Source organism: Sturnira hondurensis, unplaced genomic scaffold, assembly GCF_014824575.4.
Source record: "Sturnira hondurensis isolate 20B ecotype Veracruz unplaced genomic scaffold, ASM1482457v3 Scaffold0004136, whole genome shotgun sequence".
In the NCBI taxonomy this organism is placed as follows: Eukaryota; Metazoa; Chordata; class Mammalia; order Chiroptera; family Phyllostomidae; genus Sturnira; species Sturnira hondurensis.
In genome coordinates this window covers 20179883-20194768 of record NW_028076767.1, presented here as the reverse complement: position 1 = coordinate 20194768, position 14886 = coordinate 20179883, and the positions used below count along the sequence as shown (strand labels likewise).

The 14886-nt window shown below is 41.1% G+C and overlaps 1 protein-coding gene across 2 annotated transcripts in view; it reads left to right on the top strand.

Moving 5' to 3' along the window:
• PIGU (phosphatidylinositol glycan anchor biosynthesis class U) overlaps window positions 1-14886 on the top strand; it is a 94323-nt gene that overhangs the window by 48704 nt on the left and 30733 nt on the right. For both annotated transcript variants that reach the window (XM_037043901.1, XM_037043902.1), the window contains one exon: window positions 2399-2496. In XM_037043901.1, coding sequence (XP_036899796.1) covers window positions 2399-2496 — 98 coding nt within the window. The remainder of the gene's footprint in view (window positions 1-2398; window positions 2497-14886) is intronic.

The following is a 14886-nucleotide window of genomic DNA, read 5'->3' as shown; positions in this document are numbered from 1 at the left end:
CTGGTGTTATCTTGGAGAGAGGGAGGTGAAAGTCATGTGTTTGTTTTCACCATGTTTGTGAGAATGGATGCAGCTGGAACATTAGCCTCCCTCTGGTGGTAACAGACGCATGGGCCTCTTCTCGCCCAATCTCTGTAGAAAACATGTTTAATTGAAAAGTATTTTTTCCAGTTTTCTTCCTGCTCTTAGCCAGTTTCCTACAATCTGTCATTCAGATTGTTGGCCAAGTCAAGGGGTCCTGACCCTGTCCTAGCTGTTGGGCTCTAGAGTGCCACCACTGCCATCTTCCTATCTCAGACTTGACCTGGATCTAGTTCTAGGTGTCTGTGGCTGAACGGATCTCTGGGGGCTTCTGCTGGTGGCACAGCTTTGCTGGGCGTGAACCTGTCCTTGCTCATTCTCTTTACAAGTACCCTGGGTACAGGATACCACGTCCGGCACTAATTAACCTGGCAAGACAGCCCACCCCTTAGAATTCTGTCCCTTGTCTTCTGCTTCCAGCTTCCTCCTTTCTCTGCCTGCCTTCCATTTCATTTCCACCAGGGGTTGTTCCTAGATGGTGAGTTTCTTTGGTTTAAGGGATGCCACACTCAGAGTTCTTTACTTTCCACCCCTTTTCCCATGAAGTAGTCACATTTATAACCCTCACCCTTCCAGATGGCTCTTAGATGTTTCAAGAAGATATAGTACTTTGTCGGGCAAAAAAATCCTTCTGTCTGTCCCTGGAGCAGGGTCAGGAAAGGGCGGAACTGCTCAGACTGAGTGGGGTAACTAGTTTCTCCTTTTAGGAAGCACCGTTAAGAGGATGTCTGTTAGCTCCAGTGAACAGTTGACCCCAACTGCTAATAAGAGTGACTGTGGATACTGTCATTTTATGAAACATTGTCATTATAGGACACTAGCCTTGGACAATTACACTCTACTGATTTCTAGGCTCCTTTTAAACTTCTATTATAAACTAGGCTTCTGTAGCCTTGGCTTTAGTGTACTGTGTTGTCTTATACCATCTGAAAGGGAATAGCTATTTGTTTGTTTGTTTTTGAAGAAAGAAGTCAGTTTTTTTCTTATGACAAAAAGCATGTTCATTATAGAAAGTGCAGGAAATATAGAAAAGCAAAAATATGAAAAACCATCCATAATTCTATAACACAGAGATAACCACTGTGAACTTTGTGGCCTAGGCGTTTCTAAAAATATGTTTATACATGTATTTTTTTAATTTTATTTTTTATTGAATTTATTGGGGTGACATTGGGTAATAAAATTGTTTATGCATATTTTTAAAGAAATCATCATATATATCTCCTTTATAACCTTCATTTAAAAGAATTGTAAGCATTTTCCATATCATTGCAAATTTTTTATAACATCATGTTTAATGTTTCCATAGTGGCCCATTTTATGTAAGGAATGAGAACATTATTAATAAAATTAATGAAATTTGAAAAATTAATAAACACATGTCCTGAAGATAGCATGCAAGGAAGGGTATTATAAAAATAGTGTTGGGGCCCTGGCTGGTGTGGCTCAGTGGATTGAGCACTGACCTGTAGACTGAAAGGTTGCCAGTTGGATTCCCGGTCAGGGGCACGTGCCAGGTTCCCAGTTAGGTGCATGCGAGAGGCAACCAACTGATATTTCTCACACATATTGATGTTTCGCTTCATCTCTTTCTTCCTTCTCACCCTCTATCTAAAAATAAAACAGTAAAATAAAAAAAAATAGTGATGGGGATGTGCTTTCCTCAGAATATACCTGCACCCCTCCTTTTCTTGGGCATGTTCTTTTGCTTTGCTCTCTTTCTCTTAAACTCTAACCTCGAGTTGGCCCACTTCCTGTCACAAAGACTTTTACTTCTCAGTGAGTCCATACAAGCCCACATGACTCACATCTTTCCTGTGACATTTGTAGGGAGCCAAATCACCCCACCTAGGCTCTCCCCTGTTGCTTCTCTCCTAAGCCCTTCCTTTGCTTCACTGTCCCCAGCTTTAATAAATGTACTCTTGAAATAAGAAATAAAAATAAAAATAATGATGGGCTGTAGGCTTAATCAATTGGTAACTTAAATAGGACATGGATGTTAATAGACTTGATTCCTTTATTCACCTTTGTGCTGAAGTTTTGTGAAGTCTTCCTGGGTCTGAAAATGTGACAAAAATATTCCTACGGTATCTCAGGTTACTGAAGGTAAATGGTTTTGACTTCCTTATTTTCTTTTCATCGGAATTCAAGCCAAGAGGCTCTCTGTGTGAGTTTCCATAGCACCGTGTGTATCAGGAGATATTTGGCAGGCAATTATTTGAAAAGTTATGGCAAGTTAATCATGTTTGGGGGACCCTTTGGCTCTACTCCTAGTTGATGAGACTGGATTGTGCCACACATTTCTTTCTCTTTACAGGTAGTACCTTCCTCAGTGCTATTTTTCTTGCCTTAGCAACATACCAGTCTCTGTACCCACTCACCTTGTTTGTTCCAGGACTCCTTTATCTCCTCCAGGTAAGCACCTGCTGGTCAGAAGCCAGCACTCAAGTGACATTTAATACATGGCCTGGTCTCTGGTTGGAAGAAAGCAGGGCATGGCTCAATGAAAGTGATGGGACTGGGTCCCCAATTCAGTTACTTGCTTCTACTTAAAAATACAGAGAAACTTGACTAACTTTAAACAAAGTGGACCTGGTGATTACTAAGCTGTAATTATGGATATAATTTCATTTTATGTACTGTAGTTGGGACCTACCAACCATTTCTCTTTTCATTTCCTATACACAGAGATCCCTCTCTGAGCTCATTTATTTAACCTTTCTGTATAACAACACTCACCCTGTAAGGTTCTTGTAGGGAGTAAATGTAGTGAATACATGCGATGCAATGCTTGGACCATGGTGGTTGATCAATCAATATTAATGGAAGAATACAGATTGCTAACACTTACTGAGAGCTTACTACGTGTCAGGCAGTACACTAAGCACTCCACAGGCATCATCTCATTTCAACCTCCTAAGAACATTATGGGGTAGGCAATATTATTAGATATGTGTTGGTCTAATATTAGCCATATTAGGCACATGAGTTGCAGCTGGAATGCTGAGTGGTTTAGTCAGCAAGTGACCTTGTTGCCCAAGGTCATATGGGCAGCAAGTGACCGTGCTAAGATGTGAACTCAGGCTGTGTGACGCAAGAGACTGCTCTCTAATCATCTCTCTTTTCTACTCAAACAAGAATACACACGTCTCCTCAAGAGTAAGGAACTGCTTGTGTGTCCTGGCTGGTCTAAGTCCATTATTAGAAGAGAAACATTTCTTGAAAGCATAGAAGGGGCAGTGTCAAGATTCAAACCAAGAAATGTTTCATTTCAGAGCCATTGTTCTTAAGTATAGAGAGACCATATGGTTGTCATTTTAAGTGTTGATGTACATAATGATACGTGGTTAGGTTGGTCTTTTTCCTCTTTGGGTATTTTGCAATGTGCCTTGGTTGTCACTAATCTAAATAGTATAGACATTTTGTTTTTCTTTAAATTATTTTTTAAGGTATGTCCTTCCAGTTGAATCATTGGACCCACAGGTGTAAGAAGTTTTATAGTTCTTATTATGCAGGACCAGATTGTTTAACAGAAAGCATGAGCCAGTGTACAGCACCACCATGAATGTCTAATGTGAAGTGAACCACTTCCTCCCAGGATGCCATTGACTTTTTAAATGTGACTTATGATTGTTAGTTTAACAGATGTGAAGTATTACGCTTTGATTTTCTTTCTAGATGCTTTTTAAATCCAAGCATTTTCCACAGAACAGTGTGTTGTTTATATTTCTCTCTCTTTCTTACCTTTCTCTCTCTCTCTCCTTCCTCCCTCCCTCCCTCCCTCCCTCCCTTCCTCCCTTCCTCCCTTCCTACAGTTTATTCTTCAGAAAGAAGTGCTCAGACTTCAGAAAGTCTGAGCACTAAGGGGGATGCATGCAGCCAGAATTTTTGTGCAACTATTTGTCAAATAAATATTGTTAAAATATATTTATTCATACACATGTACTGACTAAAAAATTTTAAATGTTTATTGAGCCTGTTTCTAAATATTTGTGTAAATATTTAGAAGTTGGCTATTTAAAGCTTTGTGTAAAATACCTTTTGTTTAAAACTCAAGGAAATTTCCTCCTGACAACAGTGATCAGTGAAATCTAGCATCTCAGCCAGTCATTTTCCTCATTTCCCCCCTCTACCAATGTTTACTGAGCACCTTCAGTGCACTGGACACTAAGCCTCTGCAGATACAAAGCAGCCGGAGCTTGCTGAGCTGGGGAGTGCCGCAGGGCACCTGTGCTGGCAGCAGGGTTTGTGGTGGGTTGGAGTGAGGAGGGGCTGAGGCTGGGAAAGTTTAGATCATCACATCAGATCAAGTCAGAGGGTCAGTTGGGGTCCCAAACTCGTGTTAAGAGAAATGAAGAGATGAGGGACTGGATACAAAATTCCAGAAGATGGAATGAGCAGTGCTTGGCAGCCATCTATATGAGAGCGACAGAGTTTGGGATGAACTTAAGGATCTTATTTATGTAGAAATTAAAATCCCAGCTCATACTATATTTACATGTTTTAATTAAATTTTTTTTTTACTTATTTTTTTTTTAGACAGGAGGAAAGAGGGAGAGAAACATCAGTGTGTGGTTGCCTTTTGTGCACCACATACTGGGGACCTGGTCCACAACCCAGGCATGTGCCCTGATTGGGAATTGAACCTGTGACCCTTTGGTTCACAGGCTGGCGCTCAATCCACTGATCCACACCAGCCAGGGCTACGTGTTTTTATTTCAACTTTTTAAAAAATCCTTACCCAGGATATGTGTTTTATTGATGTGGAGAGAAAGGAAGGGCTAAAAAGAGAGAGAGAGGAAGACAAATATCGATTGGTTGCCTCTCGTACGGACCCCAGCTGGGGATGGATCTTGTAACCTTTTTGGTGTACAGGGTGGTGTTCCAATCAACTGACCTACCTGACCAGGGCTGCATGTTTTTATGTAAGTATATGAAGTGACCTAAAAAGCAGTAGGGCTTTGTGAGTCATAGCATGGCATTTGGAAAATCATTTGTCATATCCAGGAAATAAACCCACCTGTTTAAATACAAGGGAGGGAACGGAAGAGGAAATTACTCTTTAGGGCTGAATTGCTCAGAGACCATTAAGTGGACCCTTTTAGCCTGAGTTTTTAGAGATTCCTACTCAAGAAGTAATGGGTGGGAGCTATAAGCAACTCAGTGTAAAGCAGCAGTTCCGTGACAGCCTGAGATGTCTCGAGGGAGGTGAGTTCCCTGTGGATCCCAAGTTTAGGCCACAGGTTCAACGGCCACTCGTCGGGCATGGGTAGCTGGACCTGATAATCTTTTAAGTCCCAGATTAAAATGAATTCGATACCCACAAGGAAGTGACACATCTGCTCTTAACACTGTATTTTTCTCACAGTTTTTTGGAGCCCTCCATAGGCACAGGCTTTCCTCTAGGAAAGGTTGTGTAATGTCACACATAAGTGTGCAGGCCTGACTGGGACATCTTGTTAAGATGGAAAGCAATGTAGCCCTGGTTGGTGTAGCTCAGTGGATTGAGCGCGGGCCTGTGAACCAGACGATCGCGGTTCGATTCCCAGTTCAGGGCACATGCTTGGGTTGCAGGCCAGTTTCCGGCAGGGGCCAGTTCCCTGCAGGGGATGCACCAGATGCAACCATACATTGATGTTTCCTTCCTCTCTCCTTCCCTTCCCCTCTAAAGATAAATAAAAATAAAATATTTTAAAAAAAGATGGAAAGCAATGTAATATCCTCAAGTACTAATGGTACTATGTCAAAAGAACAGTGCAACCAGCTCAGAGGGGCTCCTGCTGTTTATATGTAGGATGTTCTGAGCATCACGTAATTGTAAAACACTGAGTAAGTGAAAGTCCACATGTCCATAGTTATGTTCAACAAAGGGGTGAGGAGAGAAAAAAGTATACATCATCATTAGATGTGGCTATTTTACCAATTTCTTACTCTGAATATTAATAATTAGAAGGAAAGAACTAAGTAGTTCCTTGCCTTTTAAAAGGAACTATAGTTCCTAGCTAGGTGGCTCAGTTGGTTGAAATGTCGTACACCAGAAGGTTATGAGTTCGATCCCCGGACAGGCATGAATGGGAGGCAACCAATCAACGTGTCTCTCTCTCCCCTCTCCTCTCTCTAAAATTAATTTTAAAAAATCTTCCAGTGAGGAAAGTCATTGTCATGAAAAAGACAAGGTGAGAGGACTGTTCTAGACTAAGAAGACATTATGACTAAGAGGAATAGGTGAATCTTGATTGGATTCTGGTTTGGCTAAAACGGATGTTTGGGGGACCTTTAGAATATGTTAACAATACATTAGATATTAGATGATGATAGGGAATTGTAATTTCTTGGATGTGGTAATAGTATTGTGGTATATAGGAGAACATCCTTATTTTTTAAGAGCTACAAGTAGAAGTGTTTTGGGGAGAGGTATGATGTAGCAAATGTATACACAGAAAAATTTATTTACACATAAAAATGTGGCAAGGTGTTAATATTTAATCTAGATGACAGATAAGTTGTTGATTAGCATATTCTTTTAACTTTCCTGTGTGTTTGAAAATTTTATAGTAAAAAGGAAATAGAAGTACAGGCTGTGAGGTTGTCTTGGTTTAGATACTTACTGGCTTTGTGATTCTGGGCAAGTGACTACTCTATGCCTCCGTTTCCTCGTGTATGAAATGGGAATAATATAATAGTAGCTACTTCAAAGGGTTAATACCTGTCAAATATTTACAATAGAGTATGATAAGAGTTCAGTAGATACTAGTTATGCTTATTAGTGTTCAAACGTTCATAGAAAGTACAGGCTCATCAGTTTGAAGGTACAAGGGGTAATGAGGGAAAAAAATTTTTTCATTTTCTATAGTCAAAGGAACTATAAAAGTTAGTTTGTACTTACTTCTTTGTCACTACAAACCTGCCTCCATTCTACAGGTGGAATTTTTAGAGGGTAGGAGATGGACAAGCTAATGTCCAGCCAGTGCCAGAGACAAAGCTGTTTTTCTCTTCCCTAGTGGGACACACCCAGGAAGGCTTCAGGATCAAAGGCAGGGGCTGCTGTACCCGGCTCCCTAGTGAGTCACCTGTGAGAATGGTAGTTTGAGCCCACTGGTCTCCTCCCCCAACTTTACTCTTCTCCTGACCTTGGCTTAGGGCCTAGTTTCCAAATGAGAGATCAGCCTAAAATGTTATGATCTGAAAGCATACAGAATAAAATAGCCCTAGAGTGCGCAGAACCTTGAGACCGAGCTGTGAGGCTGGCAGTGGGAGGCTCATGGTGCAGTCAGGGAAGTTCCTAGTTCCTTCCTTCCTTGTGCTTGGGATCCCTAAAGCCTTGGATGCCCATAGATGGCTTGAGGTTCTTATTTTCTTTGAAAGAAAGTGATAGAAACCAGGGGAAAATACCTGTGAGTGCTGTTAGGGTTTTTGCTTTAATATAGTCTGACATTCTCTTGTCTTTGAACTGAAAAGGTTAATCCTGTGATTTTTTTTTTTATTTTATATATTTATTTCCAGGCTGAGGAGGAGGGAAGGAGAAAGAGAGGGAGAGAAATATCAGTGTGTGATTGCTTCTCACATACCCCGCACTGGGGACCTGGTCCGAAACCCAGGCATGTACCCTGGCTGGGAACTGAACCTGTAACCATTTGGTTTGCAGGCCCACACGCAGTCCACTGAGCCACACTAGCCAAGGCAATCCTGTGATTTCTGTACTTTCTGGAGTTTGGGGTAGGTTACATGGTACTACAAAAGGAGCCAAACACAGCCAAGTCTTTCTTGATAATGAGGCCCAGCCCTAGACATTCTTTGGGGCTATTTAAAACTTTCACATCATATTTCTCTTTCCCCAGCAGCTTTCTGTTGTCTCTGCTACTTCCAAAAAGGGATCTAAGTGATGTGGCAATGCTGTTAGCTTCTTTTCTTTTTAGAACAAGTAAAAATGAGGGTAAGGTCATGATCATGCATTTGCAATGAGACTTATCCTGGGTCTCATCCTTAGACTCTAAGAGCTTAGGTATAAAAAACTTTGTTGAGTTTCTTTTTTTTAATAGATTATTTTTTTATCCTCACCCAAGGACATGCTTATTGACCTTAGAGAGAGGGAAAGGAGGGGGAAGAGAGGGAGAAAAACATCGATTGGTTGTCTTTTGTACACACCCTCCTGACCAGGGACCAAACCTGAAACCTGGGGAGGTGCCTGGATCTGGAATCGAACCTGCTATCCTTCAATTTGTGGTATGACACCCAACCAACTGAGCCATACCAGCCAGGATGAGTTTCTTTCTTTTTTTTTTCCTTTTAGTTTTGTTTTTTAATTACAGTTGACATTCAGTGTTATTTTATATTAGTTTCAGATATACAGCGTAGTGGTTCAACAATCATATAATTTACAACATGATTCCTCCCTCTCCCACTTCCCCCATCCCCCAGATATTTCAGATACCTACCTGGCACCATGCGTACTTATTACAATATTATTGACTAAATTCCCTATGCTGTACTTTACATACCCATGACTGTTTTGTAACTACCAATTTGTACTTCTTAATCCCTTCATCTTTTTCACCCAGATCCCCAACACCTTCCCCTCTTGCAACTATCAGTTTGTCCCCTGTATCTATGACTCTGTTTCTGTTTTGTTTGTTTATTTTGTTCTTTAGGTTCCCCACGTAAGTGAAATCATGTGGTATTTGTTTTTCTTTGCTTGGCTTATTTCATAATACCCTCTAGGTCCATTTGTGCTGTCACAAATGGTAAGATTTTGTTCTTTTTTATGGCCAAGTAGTATTCTCGTACATACATGTACCACAACTTTCTTATCTACTTGTCTGTTAATAGACACTTGGGTTGCTTCCATATCTTGGCTGTTGTATATAATGCTGCAAGGAACAGAGGGATGCCTATATCTTTTTGAATTAGTGCTTTGAAAGAGTTCCCTTTGTTAAGACCTTATTTACAGAATTTCTTTGAGTTTATTCTAGTAGTTGATTTTTTTTCTTTTTACAACATTACTCTAGAAAGAAAATGATTTCTGTATAGAAAAAGAAAAGGCTTTTCTTCCTAGTGATTTAGAGAATTGGGAAGAGGGAGATAATTATGCATTCCTCCTTCCTTATTATAGTTTGTTTTCTCCTGAAAGAATCTGAGAATCGTCTTACTTCCCCAGATATTTTCATACGTTAGCAACAGTGTGACTCTGAGTCTATAACACTGGTTGAATTTTTCAGGTCAGGAGTGCACATGGACTGTGGATCACATCTGGCCATGGATTTGACCATAGTGTTTTATGTTTAAATTAATTGTCAGTGTTCTAAAATTTTATGTTAAAAGTTTATATTTTCAGGTTCTTTTGAACAATTTGAAGATCTATCTCCTTTAGAAAAAGCACACTGTCTTTTACCACAATCCCTGTGCTTCATCTCTCTTCGTTGGTCACCTGCCTGGTCCCTGTAGGTATTTGAGTATGTGTGTGTATCTGTTTATGTCTGTTAAAAGGTCTGGAAACAGTGACCAACCCAGTATCAACAGGCACCCCTGGGGCCCAATTGTGATCCTAAAATACCATTTACCCATTGAAAGGAACCAAGGCTTCTGAGAAGAATGGCTGATTGTAGGTTTAGTGCGGGTCATGCACAAAATGATCCTGGAACATTGTCATGCCAGGTAACATGGAAGCTAACAAAGGCTGGCTACTGGGGCCATCTCAAAAGGACTCAGGATCCAGCTTGAAGAGGCTGCCACTGACCAAAGGTGGGCAATTTGAGCTTTAGGAAAATAATTGAAATGGACCACAACCTATGAATATGTTTCAGTCCAGGCATTCATAATGATATTTAAAAGAAAACCTAATTAGTCAAATTAAGAGAATTGACAGGGAACAAATTTATTATCTTGAAGACTGGATAAATAAAAGGGAAAAAAATTAAGCGTTTATTTTGCCTTTTCTGTACCACTAGGGAATCATATAGTAAGTGAGAGGAAATTTCTCTTTATGAAATTACTCCAGCGTATAAATGGAAACAAAATGATAGGATAGTGTAATTTTGTAACCCTAGTTGATCTAGGCACTGCCAATCCTTACGTGTACTAACATCACAAAAACAAACAAAAATCACCCTAGCCAGTGTGGCCCAGTTGGTTGGGCATTGTTCTGCAGACCAAAGGGGTGCAGGTTGGATTCAGAGCCACAGTACGCGCCTAGGTTGCAGGTTCAGTCCCTGGTTGGGGTGTGTACAAAAGGCAACCAGTCAATGTTTCTCTCTCACATAGATGTTTCCCTCCCTCTCTTTCTCCTTCCCTTCCCTTCCCTTGTGTCTAAACCCTCTGTCTCTAAAAGCAGTAAAAAAATGTCCTTGGGTGAGGACAAAAAATAAAATAAAATAAAACAAACAAAAATGATGTCTCCTGGTGAAATAACACACTGCTGCCAAAGTTTTGCTGAGGTGATCAAATCCAAAATTGATCAAGCCTCTGGGTACAGCTGCCATTTGTAAAATATACTGAGGACAAAGTATGTAATTAGCAAAAAACAGATTGTGGAATGTTCAATAGGTTAAATGCCCCAAGTTTTTTAACAGATGAATTGTAAGGAAGGGAAAAAAAAAAGACATGGGTGGGAGTGAGGTGAGGGAGAGGACCTGTAAATTAGAAGAGATTTAACAATTGATTGAGTGCTGGCTGGTGTGGCTCAGTGGATTGAGTGCCGGCCTGCTAATCAAAAGGTCACCAGTTTGATTCCCAGTCAGGACATATGTCTGGGGTGCAGGCCAGGTACCTGGTTGGGTGCGTGCAAGAGGCAACTGAGCAATGTTTCTCTCGCATACAATGTTTTTCTCCCTCTCTGTCTCCTTCCCTTTTCCTCTCTCTCAAAATAAATAAAAGTTGAATCAAATTTTTTTAAAAGGCCAACACTAAACTATAGTGTAAAGGCATGTGCATTTCGGTGGAAAACCATTTGAAAAATGCAAGGAAGGAATGATATGTGTTAATATAAAAGCCAGGATATATGGGTTTACTTTGAAGGGAAGAGAAGATTGTGGTTGGGACAGTACACAGAGAGAGACCTGGGGAATTGCTGGAAATGTCCTTCTGTTAATCTAGGTAGTGGGTTGTAAGGATGTTTGCTTATAATCATTCAGTAAGCTATATATTTGTTTTATGTGGTTTTCTGTGTTTTATTTTACAATAAAAAGGTTTAAAAACTGATCAGAATGTTTAAGCACCATTCTTTTAACCCTTCTACTTACATACTTCGCATTTTAAGTCAGCATTTGCTATTGAGCAAAAGAGGTAGGTAAAATGAATTCTCATCTGTTCATTGGGAAATTTGCAGTCTGGACCTGTAGACTAAGTTTGGCTCTAGGGTTTATAAATAACAAACCATCAAAGGATTGAGGTTTTTTCTTTCTTTTTAAAATTTTAAAAAATCTTCATTCAAGGATATGTTTATTGATGTTTAGAGACAGAGAGGAAAGAAGAGAGAGAGAAACATTGATGTGACAGAGACATTGATTGGTTTTTGCCTATATGCACCCCATCCAGGGATCAAACCTGCAACTTAGGTATGTGCCCTGACTGTGAATCGAACCTGCAACCTTTTGGTGTACAAAATGATGCTCCAGCCACCTGAGCCATCTGAGCCACTCAGCCAGGGCTTGAGTTTCTCTTTTAAGAATTTCAGACGTGTCTCACTTTATGTAACAGGAGTAGTCCTTGAAGATTAAGTACAAGTTCTGTTTCTCTAAGTAGACTCAGTAAATATTCCACATTATTTTATATTTTCAGGGTTTTGTTTCCCAAAGCAAACCTGATTCTGAAAAACAAGTCTTTTTTTTTTTAATTTATCTTTAGAGGGGAAGGGGAGGAGAGAGGAAGAGAAACATCAATGTATGGTTGCTTCTCGTGCATCCCCTGCTGGGAACTGGCCCTTGCTGGGAACTGGCCTGCAACCCAGGCATGTGCCCTGACTGGGAATCGAACCACGATCCTCTGGTTCGCAGGCCCAAGCTCAATCCACTGAGCTACACCAGCCAGGGCCTTGAAGAACAAATCTTAAAAACAAAAACTAGCCCTGACCAGTGTGGCTCAGTTGCTTGGGCATCGTGTGTGGCAAGGTGAAGGGCTCCCCATTGGATCCCCATCAGGACACTTGCCTGGGCTAGAGGTTTGGTTGCGAGTTGGGGTCCACACAAGAGGCAACTAATCAATGTTTCTCTCTCATCGATATTTCCCTCTCTTTCTCCTTTCCCCTCTCTGTAAAACTAAATAACAAAATATCTATTTATTTATTTATTTTCTAAATCACAAATTGCCAACAGCATTTTCATTTTCTTTTCAACATCCTGTTCTGCAGCTTCCTTGTCTCTTTTTGCCCAGATGCCAAAGAGCAGAGCATTGGTGCAGGCCATGCGAAGACTGGCAACGGCCTTGAATTTCTTCTCTGTGATGAGCCTGGCTTTTTCCTTCTTGTAGACATTCCATAGGGGCATAACTGGTCCTGTCAGTTGGGTGGCCAATTTGAGGTCTTTTTCAGAGCTGTCTCCCTTCTGGGGGGCAGATGAACTTGAAGCGGTATTCCTTCTGCTGTTGCACTCTGGCCTATAGGAACTCAGTGGACTTGTTTCGCCTCCTGGGATCCCCTGAGATCCAAATGGTCCGGGCCGCCTTTTTGTGGATGCCTGTTGCCTTTAACTCCTAAGTTGAAGCCCTGCCCGCTTGCACTTTGGTGTGCTATCTCACATGGGGCATCTCACTGTGGGCCAGATGGTTGTGGGCCATGCCATGTGCTTTGGCTTGCCGGACTTGTGTCTGCGAATCTTCTACACCCAGCTGGTTAAACCATATGGCAACATGCCACTGCCAGTCCTTGTGGAAGTGGGGTTTTAGAATCATGCCGTCGTTTCATCTGGGCACCGTGGCTGCTGCCTGTGGGCCCAACTTCTCTGAAGGAGCAAGCCACTGGGTAAAATCTTTAAAAATGAACAAATAAAAAAAAACCAACAAAAATTATACTTAAAATTTACTGCCCCCTTTTTTTTAAAGATTTTATTTATTTATCTTTAGAGAGGAAGCGAAGGAGAGAGAGAAATATCAATGTATGGTTGCCTCTCATGCGTCCGCTGCTGGGTACTGGGAACCGGGAACTGGCCTGCAACCCAGGCATGTGCCCTGACTGGGAATCGAACCGCGATCGTGTGGTTCGCAGGCCCCCGCTCAGTCCACTGAGCTATGCCAGCCAGGGCGCTACTGCCCATTTTATAATCACAGATTTGCCAGGAAAAATAAATCATTTCCACCCAAACATCAACAGTAACACTGTAGGTACAATAAGCCCTGAGAACATGGTAGCAAACCAAGACTTGGGGGTTGCTACTGGGATTTGTGAAGCATGGAACCTCATGTCCTGGGTGTGTAGATCAAAGTAGGTGACCAGAGGCAGGTAGAACTCTGAGAAGAGACTCAGAACCTGAATGCCTTCTTTGAATTTATCTGTGATTGCCTCCACTTTGTAGAATTATTTTCCATATTGGGATGATGCTCTCATCAACTGAGCTATTTGGGCCAGAGCCATTTAATTTAAATTTATTTTTACAATTTTTATTTATTTATTTTTAGAGAGAGAGGAAGGGAGGGAGAAAGAGAGGGAGAGAAACATCAGTATGTGGTTGTCTCTCTTATGCTCCATACTGGGGACCTGGCCTGCAAACCAGGCACCTGCCCTGACTGGGACTTGAACCAGAGACCCTTTGGTTCACAGGCTGGCACTCAATCCACTGAGCCACACTAGCGGGGACCATTAATTTAAATTTAAATAGCCACATATGGCTTGGGGAGCATACAGTTTTAAAGAGGGGTAAGAGCAGAGATATTAGAAGTATGCAAGCTTAGAAACAGTTGATCAGATCCCCTACCCCTCATATCTGTTAACAGTAATGGTATCTCTAGTTTAAATCTCTTGGCTAGCCTCCAATCCTCCTTAAAGTGTTTACCAAGGAGTTATGATGTCTATAATTTTTACATAGTTCTGCACAGACCATCTGGTAGTATATGTGTGCCAATTAGCTGCTTCAACTTAAATGGCAATGAGTAGCTTTAATGAAGCATCATCTCACTCTACTGTAAGGTCATCTAACTTGCATCAGAAAGGCCACACTCCACAGGTGGCTATCCTCAGTGCTTTGCTCTCTATAGGTTAAGCTATATCTTTGCTAATTAGCATGTGACTGCCAGAAACCTTTTGGATTTTTATTGGTGAGTGTCTTGCTAATTAGCAAAATAAATTTTAGAAGTAGGCTCTCATTGGTGAAATTGGAGTATTCAAAAGAAGTGGGTACTTTCTGTACTTGCACGAAGACAGAGACTCTAGGAAGGCCTATAACTTCTTCCCTTGGAGATGGTGCCTGAGGCTTAATTCCTAACCTATTCTTTGTCTAGCCTTCAGTTAGGAGCATTTCTAATGTGACTCCAAGAGCAGAACCTCTGCCTCTGGGATTTTGTCACTTCTGCCTTGAGTGGATCTTTCTTGCAAGTGGCAATTTAAACAGTCAGAAGGGGAGAGGGCTGGGACTTACTTGACCTTCTAGGATAGAGTGTGTGAATTGTTTTGTGCCTGCTTGCTAATGAATTTTTGTTTAATTAGTGTTGCAAAGTATACCAGAATCTACTCTGGAACTTGCTTTGTTTGATGAGATTGTAGAGGAGCTAACCTCACCTGCCTCAAACTTCTTTCAAAAACAGTTGTTAAAGAACCGATGAGTTATACATGACCAAAACGGTCACCGAATTGCACATTTAAAAATGGTTAATTATATGTTATAC